The sequence below is a fragment of the Lipophrys pholis genome (assembly GCF_963383615.2).
Source record: "Lipophrys pholis genome assembly, chromosome: 4".
NCBI classification, from domain to species: domain Eukaryota; kingdom Metazoa; phylum Chordata; class Actinopteri; order Blenniiformes; family Blenniidae; genus Lipophrys; species Lipophrys pholis.
In genome coordinates this window covers 16,523,926-16,545,743 of record NC_137637.1, presented here as the reverse complement: position 1 = coordinate 16,545,743, position 21,818 = coordinate 16,523,926, and the positions used below count along the sequence as shown (strand labels likewise).

Sequence of the window (21,818 nt, the reverse complement as noted above, 5' to 3'; positions counted from 1 at the left end):
AGACTGACCCCTCTTTCAAGTGTAAAATGATTCACTTCCCTCATGCAAGATTCTTTTTCACTTCTGATCACACATTTTGAATTCTTCTTGGAAACTACCCTCCAGTTCGTAGAAGCCTGTTGAATGAGAAGTCAAACGTCTTCTACATCCCAACCAGAAGTTCAGCGGCGTCATATTCCTCCACCAGTGATCACGCGCTTTGTCAAACTGTTGCTGGTTATTCAGTGGATATGATCACAGTGACATTGGTAACTAAAACAAATCAACAAGCTTTTGTAATAACTTAAGTTTCCGTTCACTATCGGGGTTTTGGGCCTGAGGACATTAGGCAGGCTCACTGATCTTCTAATTCTTTTAAATTGAGTGTGACGTGTGGTGGAAATTCTCCTTTGTTTTATGGGTGAGAGATGAGAAATAAAGTGTTTAAGACTCCGCGTTGGTTCTGTTCCCTTCATTCTGCACAGAAGACGACAGGCCATCGCACAGTTCCAAACAATAGTGGATGATTGCCCACCGACAAAGGAGCAGAGCACTTTTTCATGTAGACACCAGTATGTTCATTATGCTCAGTTCCCCTAAAACGTCCCTCTTCCTGACCTCTGATGAGGGAGCATCTGCTGATAGGCCATCTACTGTAAATACTTTACCTCATAATACACTCTGACACAACATGAGTCACACCATGGAGAGGTATCTCATGAGACTTCAGCGGGGCAGCAGAACACCGACTCAGTAATTTTCCATTCTCAGCGATAAGCCTGTTTGGAAAGTCCCGGGATGGGATTGAAAAACATTCTTCAAGAAGTGACTAAAATAGAAACAACACAACCCTAACAGAACAACTTTAGATTCAAACTTGTGCCACAAATCCTTGATTGAGTTTGTTGGGTGTTGACAGTAACAAAATACGTACATAAACAAGAAGGTGAGTGGATGGTTGCCCTGATGTCCTGGGTTGCCTTACCCAGACACAAGCGATTGAAGGATATTACATTAGCAATACTATGATCACTGCTTATGTGTATGCTTAAATACTGAAAATCTGACAGTTCATTCCAGGATAAGGTTGTTCTGCTATCAGCCCGACATATGATGGCAGAGCAACAGACGTTCAGGGTCCACCTGCCGGAGGGAGAGCTGAGCCCTTTGCCATTTCCATGTATGTTTTGAGTAATTATGTTCTTAAACTTTCAGACATTTCGAGCGCTCAATGAACGTTATTTAAAGGTTTACTTGCCTAATCGGCAAACTGCATTCTAAATTATTTCCACTTTGTCCGAGTGCTGTAAAAAGTAATCGAAAGCCATTTAGTAAAAGTACAGACACTTTGCTTGAAATCCATTTGGGTAATGGTAAAAGTCATCCATAAAATAATTACTTGAGTAAAAGTCTTTAAGTACCTCATATAAAATGTACATAAGTATCAAAAGTAAAAGTACAAAGATATTGTTGATATGTAAAGGGGTGTGCACAAGACCCACGGGCTGGCTTGTGGCTTCACCCTGGTGGTCGTCCTGTCTGTTCAGGTTCTCTCCTCCATGTCTTGGCTCATGGGCCTAAACATGGAGGAGAAGGAGGGAGAAACCAGATCATTTTCCGATGAGATAATTTGTTGTCAATACTAAATATTAATTAATCCCTCGATGATTTTTCTATTTTAATTGGCAAATTGTCCGTTTGTTTATTGTTTGTGTGTTTGTTTATGTAGAATCAACGATATAGATGCTGTAAGAAACCGTTTCATCGTCTGGATTAGGGTAACTGGGCAGGCCTGATCACCCTGTTGGTTATCACAATCCAGATTGACTGAACTATTTTGTGGGGAGAAGACTAAAGAACGAAATTACCCAATGATTAAATCAGGGACAGAGTTTGGTCTCACAGCTTTCCTTTCACTCACTCATAGAAACACTGTTTGCAGCTTTGAGGAATTGCGGGACAAGCATGGCTTTGCATAAAAACTTTTTTTCCAGATACCTGAAATTACTCTCCTATATTGACCAGGAATGCAAATTGACTGATTTATCAGATTTTGAATTACAATTTGCACCACATTCTGAAAAATTCCTTGACTACTGTTCCCGCCACATCCATTTCAAAGTTGTACTCAGCCCTCTCAACTGCCAACAATAATTCCACTCTATACATTAAAGATAAATGGGAAATGGAATCAGGGATTGAGATTTCTGAGGAGGCCTGGGACAATATATGGTCCTTCCAGTGGACAACATATAGTTCCATGGTATGGAAGGAGCATTGCTGGAAGAACATTGTCAGATATTTTAGGACACCATATCAGGAGAAATACAAAATTGTAAAGATGGCATGCTGGAGACAATGTGGTTCAACAACTGCTAACCACTGTCATATTTTTTGGGAATGTCTCAAGTTAAAAGCCTTCTGGAAGGTGATCCAGTCTTCATTAAGTACAGTCTTTAACACTTAAATACCCTTAAGTTGTGATGTCCTATACCGTGGTCTGGTTCCTTTTTTGAAACGCAGGAGAGAGATGAAGTTGCTACAAATACTCTTGGTGGCAAGTAAGAAATCAATTACAAGAAGACGGTTAACTCCTGCACAACCCACACGAGAAGATTGGATTGGAATCATTCTGGATATGTTTAGGATGCAAAGGTCATATCAATTAAGAACCCAAAAGCAGACATTTTACCAGATCTGGAATAACTGGATTTCATATATAGCTACCACGAGGGCAGACTTTATTTGATACCACTGGTCTAAACATGCTGTAAGTTACTCATTTATGTTGTGACTGTTTATTATTGTTTATTTTTGAGACAACAGCAGCGACACCCCACCCCCACCCCCACCCCCGCTTTTTCTTTTTCTTTTTTTTTTTCCTTTTTTTTTTTTTTTTTCTTCTGTATCTAGTTCCACTCTAATTGTGCTTACATTCATCGAGCTGTATTAGAGTTCTCCCTAAGTGAGCTTGTGAGCCCGACCTGGCCCGTTTAATCCAGGCAGCTCTTCGACGGGGGTTTTACGTGGCCGATTGTTCCTTCTTTTTTGTTTCCTTTTTCTCCACTGAAGAGATTCTATTATAAATCCTGTGAAGCTTGATGTATCAGAGGAGAGTGGGGTCCACCACAGGACAGGAGAAACCTGACCCTTGTTTTGGGACTGAACATTATATTTGCACTCACGCCCCCAGGTGGATGGTGCTACACACTTTTTGGACTCAAAACTCACAAAACCGGATGGTCACATGTACTGGTTTATGCAAATGATGTCATGTTGATGTTTTTGTCCTTTCTAAATGAAAGATACAATTACAAAAAAAAAAAAAGGATGGCTGGCCTGTAGCCCTGCTTCAAGTGGGAGCCCTCCCTAGGAATCATCAAGGCCTCAAAGAAGACCACAAGCCAAGACAAGGCACACACATCTTGAGCACTTTGACTGGAGCAGCCTTCGTCTGGGAATTTTCAAGATTGTTTGCATGAGCAGTTATACTTATTTAATTAAAATTATCAGCTGCATGTAGTCTAGGAGTGTTCAAAAATGTTAAAATAACTGTAGAGCTTTTTGATGTTGTGTGTTTTGAACGGCACATAAGCAATAGTATTTACACTAGCATTTAAACAAAATAATTATTTATTTATTTACATGTTTCTTGCAGCATCATGCATGTCTGTTTACTGTTAAAGCACTTTCTATTTATACAGAATTCCAAATTAAGCATGTACAAAATGAGCCATGCCGTGTCTTGTGTCTCACTGCTGGTTGCTTTCCATGTCAGTTTTCTCTTTAGCGCTGTAGTGAGGAAGGGCCTCGATTGTAAAAGTACCCTCCCTGACTAATCTTGCTTCATCTTTTTAAATGATGAGGGTTGGTCTCGAGCCACCAGTGTCCCCTGTCATCCAATAATGGTCATTTCTGTTTATTTTGTTTGGTCAGGATAAGGATTTAATTCAATTGGTGTTTCTCAGCCTCAAGATTCTGGAGTCTAGAATCTCAGTGGCCCTAATAGATCCCTGAAGTGCCCCATTTTTAATTCAACTCTGTTACAAACCTGTCATCACTCCTCTGAGTGATGACAGGTTTGTAACCCTGGACCCTACACTGAGGACCACTGATGTTTTGTAAATCTTATAACTAATGATTTTGCTGTATGGTAATGAGGATGAATAAGGCGAACAAAAACAAATGTGTGCTGTATGTGGCAACATTTTGGTAAACCCAACAAGATCTCACTCCAAAGTATTTTGAAAAGTTGGCAGCCTTTGGCACTACTACTACTCGTGCAGTCATTTGGGTTCACGCCACCCCCGAGCCAGCCTGCACTCCAGCCCTAGAGGCAATGTGCTGTCCATTCTGCATTGCCCGCAATCCAGTCTGTTGTCCAGCCTGAACCCTGACCTTGTGTTGCTGGTGCACCTATGCGAGTGGCAGAAAGACAATCGGTAGATCAAACATGCATGTCAAGAAAATTGGTGACGCGCTAAATTGCCCCAAAGTGTGACTGTGAGCGTGTGTGGTTGCCTGTCTCTGTGTGTTTGTCCTGTGATGGACTGGCGACCCGTCCGGGGTGTATCCTGCCCATAGTAAGCTGCGGTGAACAGGATCAGCAGGAGAGAAGATGGATGGATGGATGGATGGTTGGACGGACGGATGGAATATTTGACCATAAACTCACAATAAAGCAACATCAACAGAGTGGCTGACGTTTACAACATATTCAGACATATATGTTTATGTCGTGTAATTTCACAGCACTTTCTCCCATTTATTAACTTACTGATGACAATTGTATGTTTATCAGACAGTGGAATAGCTTGCCATGTATGAATCAGGTTGACGATTGGAGTATCTGGTAGAAATGAGAACGTCGACCTCCTCAACACTCTGCAACCAAAAGGTCAGAAATATTCATTACACAGAATATCATCCTCATTCCAAAAAGAATATTATCCTCAATAGATGATCACACATAGAACAGCGGCTGTGTAAGGCACATTTGTTACTGTAGAACTGTACTTTGTATTCATCAACAACATCTCAGGTGTTGAAGGTAAACATTAGCACAGACCGACATGAGCTGACAGCAGGTAGGCGAACATTACAAACGAGATCTCGTTGCCTAAACTGTAGCAGCATAATACTAATTGAACATCAGTGAAACGGCAAAAACGAACTTATATTTCTGTGGACGGACAGACAATTTAAACCTGGATGAGTTGGTTTTATGATGGACAGACTGACACTTGTATGAACACTGAATAAATATGATCTGGTTTTCAGAAGAGCTATCTCGTGGTGGAAATGAAATGTTAGATTCAAGATTCAAAATACTTTATTTATCCCCTATAGGGGCAATTTAAAACAGCCCACGCTGAGTAGTCATGTCAGCACAGACATAAGAACTTAAAAACCATAGCACAGAAAAAGTGCACAGAGCTCTCCAGTACAATCTTCACAACAGTGTCAGAACACATGTTCTTTTCTGAGAATGAACTTAGTGTGAACTACAGCAAGCACTACTTGTTACTCATTATGATGAACTTGCTTTTCTGGCCCACCCACTGATATTGTCTGCAAACACAAAGTACAAGATGATGTGGTCCAGTAACTATAAGCCACTGCTGTCTTTGTGTGTGTGTCTGTGTGTGTGTGTGTCATGGATAAACATGATGTAATATAAGTCTAGTCCTGAAAGATTTTCTAGAATCACAGATATTTTATTAAATATTTGTTTATTATTTACCAGCATATTTGATGACATGAAATTGGTAGAAATCTGCCTAAGATGGGATTTTTTTCTTTTGTGTTGTGTATTTTATTTTCCCTTTTGGTTTAGCTTCAATAATTGTTGGTAAACTGTTTCACTTAGATGTAAGTATAAATCCAGTGGCTGGGACATGGATGAGAACTCCAAAATGGTCACAAAATACCAATTAGTGGCCACGAAATACAATTTTCGGGCCACGAATGATTAATTTAGTTTTAGTATTATAAACAGGAGGAATCAGAGATTTCTTTCCTCTGCCAAGGGTAGACATGGACACAATGGCACATATTCCACATCCACATCTCGGCTCCAGGACTTGATCCCCATCACCACCAAAATTTAAGAGGTTATCATCCTCTCGTTAGGTCCACTCATTAGTTTTTGAGACATCTTCTCAACAGGCAGACAAACAAACAGACATATAAATGCATGTGATCTTATAACATCCTTGGAGGCGGAGGTATTGATACTAACCAGCAAAATAAAGAATGAGACCAAAGTAATGAGAAAAGCTCTTACAATAATAATTCAGAGCGTATCTCGTTTAATGGGAGGGTTTAACCACTGCCTCAATAAAAATGTAAAAAATAAATAAATAAAAAAAGTCCACAGCTGCAGGGCGTTTGGTACGTACGGAAGAGTTTAAGGGCCACTGAAGAAAGAAAAAAAAATCGGAGTCTATCCATCCCTCATCATTTGCCCGTAGATGTGAATTCACATTAAATCACTTAATTGTGACTATATCGGTTTGGTTACTGCTTATGGACACGTGATTTTACACAGGATTTCCTGGATTAATAAGAAAACAATTTAAATAAGCAGCCCAGGATCCGTGCCTTTGTCCTTCGTATTTGACGAACTTCCACGACAGAACAAGGCAGCAGGCTGCTCTGTCTCTTCTAGTCCTGATACTGATGATAACTGCACCGTGTTTATGAGCTAGATTCTGTCCTGAAGCGTCTTTTCATCACTTCATTAAACCGCCTGTGATGCATTTTGAGGAAGCAGTCACACGCGCTGGCATGTGGATGGACTGACTTGGTTTTTCCACCGTGAAAAAAAAAATCTCGACTTTGATTTTCGTCTTTTTCTGAAGCGCATGGAGGGTTTTGGGTATTTTTCAGCCTCCGAATTTTTTTTTTTTCTTCTTCAGGGGCCCTAAAACTTTTCCGTAGTACGGACACACCTCCTTCTGGTTCTCCAGCTTTCATAGAGGCGCACGGTTGCGCGAGTGGCGCGCCTGTCATCCACGAACTTCTCTGTCCAGCGGACCTGCTGATGGTAACATGGAGCTTCTGGATCTCGTCTCTCACCCTGTGTGGGCTATTTCCACTTTGCTGTTGGCCTTCGTGGTGCGCGCACAGCGGAGAGGCAGTTGGGACCCACGAGCCTGCGGAGTGCGCCTGACTGGGAAGACCGCCATAGTGACAGGGGCCAACACAGGTAGGGTCCAACACTGACTAACCTACGGGCAAATGTGCAAAAATGACCGAAGCAGAAATGAGCTCAGCATGTGAAGGAACATTCATTCAGATGATTGGTTTTTTATTTCATTTTGTTTTGTTTTGTTGTAAGTGGGCAAAGTCCGCCTGTGGACTTAAACGCATTTCATTTGAAATCAGTTAAATGGGCGTGAACTCTCCGGTAATACTGACTAAATACTAAGTTAATTACATCCACTAATCAATCAAAAGAAAAGGGAAACAAAAATACTTTCTAAGGTTGGATATCTGGATCACACCAAACTTGAATTTTAATCAAATTCAATGACATGGCTTTCCAAATTGGAAAAAATAATAATGCAAATAACTATTTCATTGATTTTCTGTAGTCATGAGCGGGGGTTATAATCTGGGTAAATTGTAACTTTAAAATGCTCAGGGTAGGCACAGCAATGACAAGTATTTGTTTTTGTGAAACTGTCCAAAGTGAAGGCAGGTCCTGCATGCGTTTTGTTTGAGGTGCTGTTTTATTAATTTACTTTTTTCTTTAGTATGTTGACATCTTGACTTTTGATCAGTTTCTGTTTACATTACTTGTCTGTGTTACTGTTTGGATAACAACCCCCCCCCACACCCCCCCACCCCCCCCCCCCCCCCACCCCCCACCCCCCATGATAAACAAACTGAATCTGAAGTCATTCATGACTTCAGATTCAGGGTGTAGCCTGCTCTTTACAACTAAGATCAGCATCGGCAACATTGCAACACAAGGTTCCAAATAGTTACAATTACAGAAATGCACTGCATTGTAACTACATTGTGCACAGGCCAGTGTTCCAAATTAACTGGATGAAGATCCTGGCATGTCAATGACGTTGCTGTTCTCTTGAGTGAGAAGCTACCCTAACTTGTCTTCCCTGGGCTACTATCCTCTGTTTGCTTTTTCTGTTTTCTTTTCTTGTAAACTGTAAACTGTCAAAAAAGTGCTTTGTTTAAACAAAAAGCCTTTTTTTTAATGAGCCCTTTTTGTCAAGCTTGAAAAGCAGGAATAAACCTTCAAAACACATGGAACTCTGCATTCCTGATGTGAGGTCAGTCACACTCGGTTGTGGTAACCGGTTTCGGACGATAAATATACGCAGCTATCGTTTCATTTTCGGCATCTGACGCAAAAGCTTTTCTGGCTTCTTGGGGGAGTAAAATGGCATTTACCTGAAAGTGTATGGAACTACGTCACGTTACAAACAGAATAGAAATTCCAAACTTCTCAGGATGACTCTAACATGCAGGCGAAATAGGAAATGTGTTTACATATCTCCTGTTTCAGAAAGTCACCCATTGACTGAGTGTAGCCAAGGGCACTATGACCATGTAATAATAAGTATGACACCAAGTCCATTGCATTCTCTACTGTGACAGGAATTGGAAAGTTAATTGCGATGGACCTTGCACGCCGTGGGGCTCGAGTTATCCTGGCCTGCCGGAGTGAAGCCAGGGGAACCGAAGCAGTGAAAGAAATCAGGGAGAAAACAGGAAACGGTGACGTCCATTTACGTCTCGTGGACCTTTGCTCGCTCAGCTCCGTCCGAGAATTTGCCGAGAGGATTCTTCAGGAGGAGAAAGCCCTACATATACTCGTCAACAATGCTGCTGTATCAGGTATGCTGGCAACGATCTGTGGAAATTCAGCAACTGCATTAGTGATTGATTTACAGAGCTGTCCTTGAAGTTTCTCAATGCCAACCCTAAACCGGTGAAAAAGGTCCCGTCAAGTTAAACTTCACCTGAGCTAATAAATCAGTGAAATAACAATTATAAAGTAGTTTACAAAAAAACATAAGCCTCTTTCATAATTTCCCATCTGTCGCACATCTGGAGGTGAAAACCAAGGCGTTATTCTCCAAGCTGCAGTGAAAAGCTAGAGAATTAATAACTCCAGCACACTAACATTTGCTGTATATTGGGTAATAACGTCTTTGTCTCCTAGACCTGGCAAGCACACAGCAGGGCTCCACATCAAACACTTAAATCTCCCTAGCGGAGGACAAACGGAATATAACCCTGTTTGCTGAACATCATGCAACTTGACTTGAAACTTTGAGGTTGGAGGTATCGTTGTCCTTTCAAAAAATACCAGGAAAAACTCCCAGAAAATATCAAAACATAAGGTCAGTCAAATGTAGAGTAAAAACCAGATGTGATTATATGTAAATGCAAAATATTTTTTGGGGGAAAAATATCAACTTGAAACCATAATATGTTCCAACATGTATTATATTTTTCTTAAGGGATATAGGCCCATTTTAATGTGATGAATTCATCATTTCAATACATTTGGAACTAGAGCATGTAATTGACTCTTTTCCAACTGATTTTTTTTCAGTCTTCCTTGATTTTTCCATTTTAGTTTAGATTTCAGTTGCTTAACAGTTCAGGGTTCTCTTTCGTCTTATCTTTGTTTCTTAATGTGCCAAATGTGTTGGGTAGAAAGAAAAATCTTTCGGTGTTCATAAAGACTTCGTAGATGTGTAAATAAATTTTGCCACGCCCACTGGTGAGGAGGATATGGTCGCAAAAATAACATAATATTTCATTTTTCATTCATTATTTAAGATGTTCTGACTGGGAGCATTTGAGCGTCTCTCTTCCACGGATGATGTGAGCCAAGTTTTGTCGTTGGGGAGTCAGTGGCCTCGCCCCTGTCAGGGCGAGTGCGGATGGACCCAAACGCAGACTCAGAGTTTATTACAGCAAAGTCCAGGGAACACAAGGAAACATAAGTGACAAGACAATGGAGGGAGAGGAGTTTAAATAAACTGGGAAAGGGAGGCACAGATGGAACTCACACCGATGGGAGCACACAGAGGGGGAAGGCCATTGGTTAATTGGAAACTCACTGTGGCAGACTGACAGAGGCCTGACAGCTCCAAGTCCCACTTTCCCTATTTGCACATGGGAATCAAACCAAGGAGCTTCTCATCATAGGCTTGCTTCTTTAACCTCTAAAGGCCCCTGCATACTCCCATAAGAACCCATAAGAACAAGAAGAAAAGTTAGGCTGTGACGTCAGCTAGCTGTTCATACTCCGTGAAGAAGCTGTCAAACTCATAGGCCACGCCCCCTCACGACAGGCTCACATCTGTGAAGCAGCGCTGCAGTTTAGTTTCACGCTTCCAATTTTTTCAGAAATACATTTTGCTGTAGTGTTTCAGTAATAAAAGAAAAAGTTTGCCGAACTTTCTTCTTGTTCTTATGGAGTATGAATTGGCCTTTAGCCACCAGTCACAGTTTGAGTTGCCTTGAAATAAACAGAATGCACAGAACACAACCATATCTTTACATCATCTTAACTGTATTTTATCTTTCTTTTTTTATGTGAAGCCTTCTAATGAGCTTGGTCCAAATGACCTGCGTACAGGATTTTCTAGTATTCTTCTTTTTTCATTGACATTGCACTCAATACTCAACTTGTGTGTGGTAGGTGTTTTAGACAGATTATAGAAAGTAAGGCTCTCATATGGGTTTGTTTTGGCTGGTTTAAGATCTGATCAAAACTCGCAGGTTTGCCCAGGGAGATCACCAAGGAAGGCTTTGAGGCTTCTTTTGCAACCAACCACCTGGGACCATTCCTACTCACCAGCCTGCTGCTGGGTAAGACTCTTTGGTCACTCGTTGCTACAGCATATATTTTTTTGCATTTTCTTTTAATGTCTTAACGTCACTTTTACTCTGCTCCCTTCCTTTGTCATTTACTTGTCGCATGTTGCTGCTTGACTGCAGACCTGATAAAGCGTTCAGCTCCAGCTCGTATTGTCACTGTTAGCTCAGCGAACCATAAGAAGGGCAAAGTGGACTTCTCCCACTTTCGCGGTGAGAACCTTGTCCACCACATGGATCAAGTCTACAACCACACAAAGCTGCACAATATCATCTGCACCAATGAGCTGGCACGCAGACTCCAGAAAACAGGTGAGGCCAAAGTAGGACTCTTATGACTACTTAATTTAGAAATGTTATAATTTTCTGGTTTTGTGTTACCTTGTATGTTGGCTGGTCTTTAATGTCGGAGCAATGATCCTGGCAATAAAGCAAGCAGGAAACAATATGATTACCTGTAAGTTAGTACAATTGTATAAAAGGTGGACATTAAAACAATGCACCAAACATCGTTGAAAACATTAAAGAGAAAAAAGAATGAAAACCGAAAACAATTTTTACGAAGAGGAAAAACACATACAGATTAGTGGAAGGTCAGTGTTTATAAATGAGAAAACTATATGTTGTTCAGTAATGCCAAGAAGTGCTTCCAAACTTCTTTTTTTTTTTAAATAGCTATGTGAGTTCTGCTCACAAGTGTGAATCCATCCATGCCATCAAAACCATTTCATTAAGTCCTGGTCCAAAACCTGGTGACAATGGAGGCTCTTAATTCAGCAAGAATATGTGTATCCATTTCATCTTTTTGTGAAACATCTCAGTGTAAAGGGATCACTGCAGAGGCAGATGCAAGCAGCTTAAGGGGACAAAGCTGATCAGTGACAGCTTATATCACTAGCTCTGACCATGAGAGATTAACTTCAGTGCTCGATGTTACAAAATGAGAACTGCTTCTGTGTAATCACTGTCTCTGATTGTATTTATCAGTAATTTGCCTGTTTTACACCAATTAAATCTGCTATTTTTATTTGATTTTATTTGCTTGTAATTATGTAATAATGACCTTGAGGAGTGAGGTTAAATCTTGACCTTGACTGTGGGGCACCAAGGTTTGAAATGGTTGCAGCGTATAATACTAGCCCAGTCGACCCCTATAAAAGTGAGTTTCTAAGTAGAAACTGACTTTATGAGGCTGCACAGCTTAGTGTCGGGATTTATGGTTGGTCATTAGCATTAATTAATTGTTAGTAATAGACTACTGAAAGTAATAAATCACTGTAAGCAATTTTATGAAAAATTGACATTATTGATCGAAGTTAACTGTCATTTACTCATTAACAACTCCTAAAGTAATTGATTAATTACTTAAAGTTAATAAATTATTTAAAAAAATATTTATTATTTAAATTATTAATTTTAAAACATTGGTTATTTATTCATTAATAAGAAAAGGGGCACCACCAGAGAATCTGGAAATAGCTAATTGCCCAAAAAAATTTTAATTATTAATTCACAAATAATTCTGAAATCCTCTCATAAACAAACACATCCATGCTGCTGCAGCCAAAGCCAGAACATTCCTGACTTGTCAATGCGTGACTTTGTGAGATTATACGATATTCATTCATCTGTGATATAAACGGACGGCACTGTAATCACTCAGTTTCACTTTATTACAGCAGAAACGTGTCGGGCTGAACTTCCTCACTGCTCTTCTTTATAAACATTTTTCATCCAGTTGATTTGAGGCTGAGTTTCTCTTGTGAGAGTGTTTTGTTTTGGAATATTAATTCATCACCGCGACGGCACGAGTAGTTCTGTGTTCCATAAATTCATGTTTCTGCAGTTCTGTCAGGTGTGATTATTAACCTCGTGGAGCAGACCTCAGTGCCACAGGTTAGACATTCAGCTTAAGTGGCCTAGGTGATTTATCCCGGTGACAAGTGATCAAGCGTTGTAGAACAAGTCAAGAACAAGATTAACCCAGGGTTAATCCTTGGAGAAAATCCAGCGTCGTAGTACAGGCCTCTAGTGTCTTTCTGCATTCTTGTTGTACATGTTTTTCTGGGTACTCCAGAAAATTGAGAACTGTTGGTGAAAAACATTTAGTGTCCAGTTGTGCCAGTCTGAGACACACAGTATCTGTCCAGACTCGGTTCACAGTGTTGCATTCCAAAGTGCGTCTACCGAATACTGAGCTGAAGGGGTTGAATGTGTACTTTATGCAATCAGTTATTTTATCCTTTAAATCAAATAAATCAGTTTGTAAATAGCAGTTTTCATCATCTAAATTCCTTCATTTCAAACAAAAATAAAAAGTTTCAAAGGTGATCCTCACACTGGATGGATATTATGATTTTCTTTTCTCATGATTTTAGGGATTTGATTACATGCTGCAGACTTTTAGCTCTTTTTCCATTATGCCAGACAAAAATTTACAGAGGTAGGACTTTCGCACTGACTCTAATGTCTAATGTGTTTCTGAATTTTTATGTCCATGTAGGTGTGACTGCAAACTCCGTCCACCCTGGAATTGTCATGACAGAAGTTATGAGACACTATCCTCTTTGGCTCCAATGTATTTTCAACTTCATTGGGCTTTTCTTTTTCAAGGTAAGCACACATTCCTCGTGTTTCTTTTTAGCATTTTCACTTTTTTCACAATAGAAGAAAAATGTATAAGTGAGAGGGTCATTCAATGTAACGCATGTTGGGAACAAGAAAACTAAAGACATAAAGACCGTATCAATTGAGCTCAATCTGCTTCTACATCATAAAGTCCATGATTGTCCGTTGTCCCTTCCCAGCCTTTAATGAAAAATGTATTCAAGACCCGACTGAATAAGGAACACAAATAAAAATAAAAAATAAAAAAAATGAATTAGACATACAGAAAATACAGAGGGGGAGGGGCATCTATTTAGTTTCTGGGTGAATAATAGTGTTGCACAGGTGTTTTATAAAGGATTGCCAGGTTTCTTTGAAATCAGAACTAGAATTTGTGAGGGAAAACCGAATATTTTCCAGCTGAATGTGGGTTAGGACCTCCTTTAGCCAGTTGTTGTGTTTAGGAGGGAGAGGATGTTTCCATTTGAGCAAGACAAGGCGTTGGTCCAGTAATGTTGAGGAGGCGATTACGCAGGTAGATTAGCTGTTGTAGGTGGAGGGAACCCAAACAGTGCAGTGCAAGGTTCCATCTCAAGCACTGTAGCAAGGGTGTCAAAAATCTACTGCCAGAAGCCAGTGAGGTTTGGAAAGGAGCAGGACATGTGTGTATGGTTGGCGGGTGGCTGTTTGCATCTATTACAACTGTCACTGGTGCCTGGGTACATTTGTGTAGTGCACTCTAATGAGAACCTTGCATTGCAATAAGCCGTGCCTCACACATATTGAGGAAGAGTAGCACACGAGTTTGGTCCCATCGGCTGTCTGATATTGATGTTCCTAATTCCTCCTCCCAGGTCTGTTTCAGTTTGGTCATCTGGTTTGGGTTGAGGGAGTCAATGGAGTTGTATATCACTGAGATGGAGCGTTTCTGTACCGGGTTGAGAGAGAGCAGTGAGTCAATCAGAGACCCGGGTGGGTGGTTAGGGAAGTGGGGGTCGGTGGACAAAGTGCCTGGCTTGAAGAAAATATGAAGAAGTGAGAGTGAGGTAGTTCAAGCCTGGTTACAAGCTCCGTAAAATCAGTAAATATGTTTTCTTTATAAAGATCCTTGACAAGTAGCAGGCCCTTGTTTTGCCAGCTTTGAAATGCAGGATTTGATAGGGAGGGCAGAGATAGATTGTTTTTAACAATCGGGGCTGAAGTTGAAGGGTAATTCAAGCCATAATGTTTACGGAACTGCAGCCAGCTTTTCAAAGAGTTGTTGACAACGGGGTTCTGTGAGATGTTGTGAATCTTAACAGGGAGGAGAGAGGTGAGGAGGGACTGTAGAGAGAACCTTGAAGATCGTCGTTCTATTTGAGCCCATGAAGGACCTGTGTCAGCGTCTTTGTCCAGCCAATGACAGCGCTTATTAATACTACATACCCAATAGTACTGTATAAAGTCAGGTAGTGCAAGACAAGGCAGAGCTCGCTGTAGGCGTGTGGCTAGGACCATGGCAAGAATCTTTTGGTTTACATTCAAAAGTGAGATGGGTCTGTAATTACGGCATTCAAGGGGACCCTTGTCTTTTTTTAGTAGAAGAGAAATGTTTGCTTCAGACAGGGTTGGGGGCAGTCTGTCTTTAAAAAAGGATTCATTATAAACACTGACCAAATGAGGGATTATTAGATTTGAATTGTTCTTGCAAGTGCAAATTCCTAAGGTTGTGTTTCTTTTTCTTATCACTGTTTTTCCTTCTTGCTTACACATTAACTTTTTGACTGCTCCAGGTTTACTCAGTAACTGAGGAACTGGCTTCAGACAATCATAGTTGCTTTTTTGTTTCGTCTTTTTCTGCCACTGCAACGATGAGCATGCTCAGTGAGACAGTCCTCTGGGTCCTCTGGTTTCCGCCAACATAAGATTCACATCTACTATTCCTGGAATCCAGGAAAACCAGCTGTGCTCTTTCACAAATGCACTGCTTTAAAAGCCACATTGAGACATTTCATATTCTTGCAGAATATTATGAGAAAAGTATTTTTATCATGTTCCAAACAACCAGCTGCAATATAAATTGTACGTGTAAGAGTACATAGTTGGGATGGGTTGTTTTATATCACTGAGAAAATGTGTACAAGTGCTCAACTCAGAAAGATGTGAAGAAACTTCATATATGAACAGTCGAAAACGTGGGACTGATTTCACACAGATGAACGCAGTGGAAAAGAAACAGAGGAACGTAGCATGTAAAGTAGAGGCTACAAGTAGGAGAGCGGCAGGAGCGCGAGATGCAGAGAAGCAGAGAAGCAGGAAAACAACAATTACAACCCAGATTGTTTCAAGATTTGCTTTCAGTGCCAGAACTTGGCCCGTGTTCACATGTCTGATCGCTTTCACTTAGGAAACAAGCTGAAATAGAACCACATGTTTTGCAGCTCATCTATGCTGTGCCACCAACTGAATTCTGTACTTCAGCTACATCAGTTCTAAATGAGCCCTCTGGCTTTTTTCTTTCTTTTTTTTTTTAAACGCTTTAGTTTTAGTTGTGAGAACTTCGACATATGGCTGCATATTTCAGGCTGCTGTCTGATGGTGTTAGACGTGTCTAATTTATTGTATTATATATTTCTGGGCTATTATCTGGCTATTGTCCGGCCGTATCAGACACCAAAGACAGCGCTCACACAAACTTTCGTCTGCACAGTTTTTGTTTCTTCAGTCCACATTCACAGATTGACTCCTGTCTCCCTGTCAGTCTCCAGAAGAGGGTGCAGTCAGTCCCATCTACTGTGCAGTGGCAGAAGAACTGGAGGGTGTAACTGGAAAGTATTTTGACAGCGACTGCTCGCTCATCCTCCCCGCCCCTTTAGCTCGAGACACCGCCCTCGCGGTCAAGGATTTTGAAGTCTGTGAAAGACTGACCTCGAAGCTTTAAAACGGCTATCAGTCCTGGCTGATAAAAGGAAAAAAGTTCAAATTCCAATTTTTGACCCAACTCAGGGTGTAATGTTTTTTTATATCTATAGAATGCACATGGCTGGAGGAGTACCTTGATAAAGAATTAAATAATTCACTGAAATTAATCATCTTTGTGCTTTTCTCATTTTTTAAATACAATTCACCCCTGCTGAAAATGTTATTGTTATGTTGGATGGAATGATTTTCAATTTGGAAGCCATTTTCCTGGAACTCTTTGGTGAGGTGTGTGAATGAGACAAAGAAAGGAGAGTTTTCTAAAGATGACGCAATGTAAATTACTGCAAAAGTCCCAAAAGGTATGGCTATCACTTCCCTTTATTAAGCGCTTCCTTTAAAAACACAATAGAACATTTGAGCATTGAAGACTTTATACAGCATTTTTCTCCTTGTGCCTTCGACCTGGTTATTTCGCTGTGGAGACAGAGATAGCGACCAAAAGCTGTGGTTACCAAAATCAAAGCATTATCACTGTTTGTGTTATTCAACATCAGGAGAGACATGACATTTGAGGCTGTGTTAGATTTTTCAGCGTGCCTTCATACAGTGTGGGATACCTTTCTGACGCTCCTCCGCTATTTCATGGATGATCTCCTCGATCACGGGAGCAACATGATCCAGCTGTTTGGGCGTCAGGCGGAGGGCGATCTCCACGGTTTTATCCTGCACAGACGTTCACAAAGAAGTAGTAATGTTCCACAGAGGAGTGACTGACAGCAACAGAAGTGTCTGGCTGAAAGCAAAGGACGTGTTGTGTGAGCTGACACTTACAGGATTTCCAGCACGCTCCGCCTCGGGAAAGTGCTGCACAGTGACTTCGTCAAACTGACCGTCCTCTGATCGAGGCTCCATATCCTTCCGGCCTTCTCGCTCCTGCAGCGCCGACACGTAACAGAACAGACATAAAAACAAGGTATAACATATGAGGCAATCTCCATCCATCCACTGATCTCTTACGGCTGCTCTTTCCAACCTACAGGCTCAGACAGTGAACATCACCAGTCAGATCACCAGTTCATCACAGAGAGAGAGACAGACACACACTCACATAAAGACCTACAGACAACTTATCGTCAGTAATTCAACTCAAACATATGATTCTGGACAATGGACGGAAAGAATTACTCAGAAAAAAAAACATACCACATACGCTGAGAACATAAAGGCTTCCTCGCTCAGAATTTAAGTGGGATTATTCTTGTGGAGAGGTGACTACTAACCACCGCACCAAACAACCATACCCTAATGAATAACCGGTGAATAACAATCATTCAATCTTTATTTATACAATACTTCATATACAACACACATAAAATCAAATACAAAGAGCAATTCTCTTCAATATGAAGAACAATGCACACCTGAAATGGCTGAATGTACAAAATCAATACATGATGATTGGAAATATTAAATGAAAGATGTTATGATCCAATAAATTGCAATAAACATACATAGATTCATGTATAAGACATACACAACTATATTCATAAAAGTACCGAAAGTAAAGTATCAAAATCTTGGAGTAAAACATAATAAAATGTTTAATTAAAATGTCAGGGTAATAATATGATAAAATAATACATTAAAAAACTTGAAATCACAATGAAAGATCAATACACAATTGATATTTCGGGTTATAAGAGTGTTTTGATGAAATCACCCTGTGTTACGCTACAGTTGTCTTGTTCTCCCTCTGAACCTTTTGAAGATGTTCAATTTACCCATTAAAATGCAGACCTGAAGAAATCTTTTTCATATTTTACTATTTAAAAGACTTTGTAATGAGTCCTTTGACTGAGTCTGATTATTTTGTAAGAAAATAGTTTTTATAGTTTAACAATTTGTTTCTGGTTGATTCAAACCGTCAAGTATTTGACGATATTATTCTTATATGTCAGAGTAAATTATTTCCACATTGCTTAAATAATTACTGCGGCAATACACTAGTACTCCAAAAAACTTGCTGGTCAAATTAATGTTGTTGTTTTTTTCTGTGACTTTTGTTGTTTGGACATTATTCTTTCTTTTGTTTTCGGCCCCGGTTTGGCCCTGCATGTGTACGTGATGTTTACCTTCATCAGCATCATCTCCTTGGGGCTGAAGAAAGTGATGTGGCCCTCTGTCCTCTCCACTTGCAGCACCACCAGGCACATCAGCGCCACACAACCAGCCACTGCTCCGCGCATGCTCATCCTGCTCTCTCCTGGACACACACACACACAGACACAGACACATTGGCAGCACACGTGTGTGTACACATTGGTGCACTGTCCATGCAGAACAGAAGGTTCTCATCAACGTACACTGCAGCCTATTTCCACACAAACAAGGGTGAGTGGCTCACAGGTCGGGCCTCGCGCTGAAATTCTAGTGTGGTTTTTGTTTTTTTGTGGGAGATATGTGACAGTAAAAATAGGTCAACATTTGACATGTGGTGTGTCCGTGTGAGCCAGAAACAATAACTGAGAATAGCAGCGTGAAAGGACGGAAGAGATCCCGTGCTTATGCAAGAGGAGATAGGGTGACTGAACAGATAGGAGATAAAGAAGGAGTGCGGGAGGTCTGACGGCAGAACAAGACAGAAGTAAGAGATAAGAAGCTGGAGTGAAGCAGTCGTACTCACGACAGCAGGGCGGCTCTGTACGCAAATGAAGATAGCGCATCAAAGGGGAAGAAGACGAGAGGAACACCGGCGAAAGTCCGAGAGACAACAAGAGGCACAGAGAAGCAATAGAAGCCATATGGTACTCACGTGCTTTGTCAGTCTTGGTTAGTTGCGTTGGGCAAGTGTGCTTGAAGATGAACAGAGCTCCACCTTTCTGAGCGTCAGCTTGTCCAGCCAGTCTTTATATCAAGCCTTCTAATCCCTCAGCTTTTTTACTGTCCTCCCTCACATCCGCCCTACAACAGGCTCCTTCAAGCCCTCTCCTTCATGCTCCTGGAAACGCAGACATTGCTCAGGAATCTGGCCTTTTTATTGGGGTAATATACACAAGCTCAACGTGCTGCATGTATGCAGGTATTTAAGAAGATTGACCAACTGAGACACAGACGACAAATGCAGTTTCTTTTTGATACCTTGTGTCTTTGATGGTGGATAAGCTTGATATAACGTATTTGGACTTATTTGTTCAAAATGGACGGAATCTTAACGTAAACAAGCACTGGACATTTGTAAAACAACTCCTGACAACGTATGCTTAGTCAGTCACATGGTTTTCATTTAGGTCACCAAGTGAAAAACTGACCGGGGGTTCAGCAGGAAGGTCGTGTGTCCAGAGAGGTCAGCCATAAATCTTTTCTGTTCTGAGTTATTATTCAACCCTCTGGGACATTTATGACGTGTCCACAATGTGTCTTTGTGCACGTACAGACCCACATACATCTGCTGCTTGGAAACCCGATGAAGTGAAAGACCTTTATTGACCTAAATATAAAGTATTGCCATTGTTGTGTTTGGTTTATTGTATTTGTCGTTCCATCTTCTGCAGCACCTGGTGTAACACCGCCAAAATTATGTACAAAAGCTCTCTTGACATTCTTCGGTTACTTCGCAATAGGGCTTATGAATAATAAATAAATACGTGGCAATTCCATACATATTGATCTTAATAATAAAACACAGTCTCCGAGCATCAGTTCAGTTCAGTTTTAATGTTCAGTTGGTTTTCTAATATTTGGGATAAGAACACTATTATATTGTGCAATTACAATGCCCATGTAAACCACAATATTAAAGTGAAATATCAACATAAGCACAGCTTATTTTAAATGGGCCTTTTAATCAAAATTTGCCTTGATTTCTATAACCAGTTTGTTTGAATGCTGAAGAAAAAAGTACATCAACTGCAATACTAAAGCACTTTGTATGATGCTAACTCTTTTAAGGAAACTTTTTTATGATATTGTTCCTTTTTTTTACAGTTGTCTACAGAGAGTACAAAACAAACACTTGAGTGAAGATGTTAACAGCAGGTAATATAAGTCAGTTCCTGGCCCTCAATTCTGTTAGAACTAACTGTGACATCAAGACAATAAAAACAGTAACTAGTCAACATCAGCAACCTTATATATAGAACCCCTTTTAAAAACAGCATTTTACTCCAGGCTTAGTGATCAAAAACAAAATTACAGTGACTCTTATCTTTATTGCAAACGGTTATTATTCCTACATCTTCATTTAACATATTATTAATATAGCAACATTTATTATTCTGGAATATTCCAGAGGTTGTTTTATTTTATATATATATATATATATATATATATATATATATATATATATATATATATATATATATATATACATATATATACATATATATACATATACGTATATGTATATATCTTTTGTGCAATGTGGAGCTGCTGTGATGACCAAATGTGGGATGAATAAAGTGAGATGAATTTTATGTGTAGATTATTTTACTACCTTCATTTTAACAATGTTTTTTTTTTTTTACTTTATTTATTGTCCTTTTATATGACTTTCATCTTGGCTTTGCTTTAATGTTTTTTATAATCGTTTAAGATTAAGATCCCTCATCTCTTTGTTTTAATGTATTTCGTCCATTTCCTTATAAGTCCCTGTGAATTGCCTTTTGTCTGAAGGATGCTGTATAAACAAGTTTGACTTGCCAACAGTGCAATTAATAATACTTGATTGAGCCTAAATTTTGGTGGGAAAAACTAAAGCGCAGTGACATATTTTGATATTCTTTTGGGCAGGGGTCACACATGTTTGCTCTTCAACTCCTCTGCAGTGGCTCTCTGAAGCGTTCACTAAATTATCCCTAAATAAAAATGATATCTTATTTTTATTTTATATACACACCAGAGTCATTTTTAAAATAATGACTTTTGTCTTTGGGATAGAGAAGAGTTAAAAAAAAAAAACTATATCATGTAACTATTTTCAGACACAACATGCATGGGCACACACACACACACACACACACACACACACACACACACACACACACACACACACACACACACACACACACACTCAAATAAAATTGCGCTCCACTATGAGATGCTCCACAGCACTTCTTTATAATAAAGCAATACTTTTGGTTCATCAGTAACTATTAAACAAACTACATACTACTGTAAATGAAAGCTTGGATGATTTTTTTTTGCCATAAAATGAGCCTTTTAATGGCGCTTCATGTTAAAGAGAACTTTTATTGTGGATCAGCGTGTGTTTACATAGGTTGCTCCTGGAAATGGCTTTAGAGCTGCGTTCTATCATTCCACACCTCCATTCCTCCCTGATGTTGAAGCATTTGATTAAGACACATCCAGAAATAAACTGAAAGGAGCAGAAATTCACAATGTAATGCCAAAATGTTGGAAAAATAAGCCCCAGCCTCATTTCTTTATGGTAAAGAGGAACATACATA

At 39.9% G+C, this 21,818-nt stretch overlaps 2 protein-coding genes across 2 annotated transcripts; one reads left to right on the top strand and one right to left on the bottom strand.

The window, feature by feature from the left end:
- The first annotated feature begins 6,374 nt into the window (after positions 1-6,374).
- LOC308108885 (retinol dehydrogenase 12) lies at positions 6,375-18,153 on the top strand. Its single transcript, XM_080462177.1, has 6 exons — positions 6,375-7,189; positions 8,608-8,847; positions 10,750-10,839; positions 10,969-11,157; positions 13,349-13,458; positions 16,193-18,153. The coding sequence occupies exons 1-6, from the start codon at positions 7,033-7,035 to the stop codon at positions 16,370-16,372; spliced, it is 966 nt and encodes a 321-aa protein (XP_080318303.1). The 5' UTR covers positions 6,375-7,032; the 3' UTR covers positions 16,373-18,153.
- mlnl (motilin-like) lies at positions 16,715-19,259 on the bottom strand. Its single transcript, XM_080462178.1, has 5 exons — positions 19,166-19,259; positions 18,486-18,616; positions 17,185-17,286; positions 16,971-17,076; positions 16,715-16,827 (listed from the first exon to the last, which is right to left on the bottom strand). The coding sequence occupies exons 2-5, from the start codon at positions 18,603-18,605 to the stop codon at positions 16,820-16,822; spliced, it is 336 nt and encodes a 111-aa protein (XP_080318304.1). The 5' UTR covers positions 18,606-18,616; positions 19,166-19,259; the 3' UTR covers positions 16,715-16,819.
- Between the last annotated feature and the right edge of the window lie 2,559 nt (positions 19,260-21,818).

Bases quoted from the DNA above. Each gene is read 5' to 3' on its own strand.
- LOC308108885 (XM_080462177.1), top strand. From the start codon at position 7,033: ATGGAGCTTCTGGATCTCGTCTCTCACCCTGTGTGGGCTATTTCCACT. The intron at 10,840-10,968 runs GTAAGACTCTTT...GCTTGACTGCAG, and splicing joins ACTCACCAGCCTGCTGCTGG to ACCTGATAAAGCGTTCAGCT. The intron at 13,459-16,192 runs GTAAGCACACAT...TCTCCCTGTCAG, and splicing joins TTGGGCTTTTCTTTTTCAAG to TCTCCAGAAGAGGGTGCAGT.
- mlnl (XM_080462178.1), bottom strand. From the start codon at position 18,605: ATGAGCATGCGCGGAGCAGTGGCTGGTTGTGTGGCGCTGATGTGCCTG. The intron at 17,287-18,485 runs GTAAACATCACG...TCGGCGCTGCAG, and splicing joins AGGAGATGATGCTGATGAAG to GAGCGAGAAGGCCGGAAGGA. The intron at 17,077-17,184 runs GTAAGTGTCAGC...ACGTCTGTGCAG, and splicing joins CGGAGCGTGCTGGAAATCCT to GATAAAACCGTGGAGATCGC.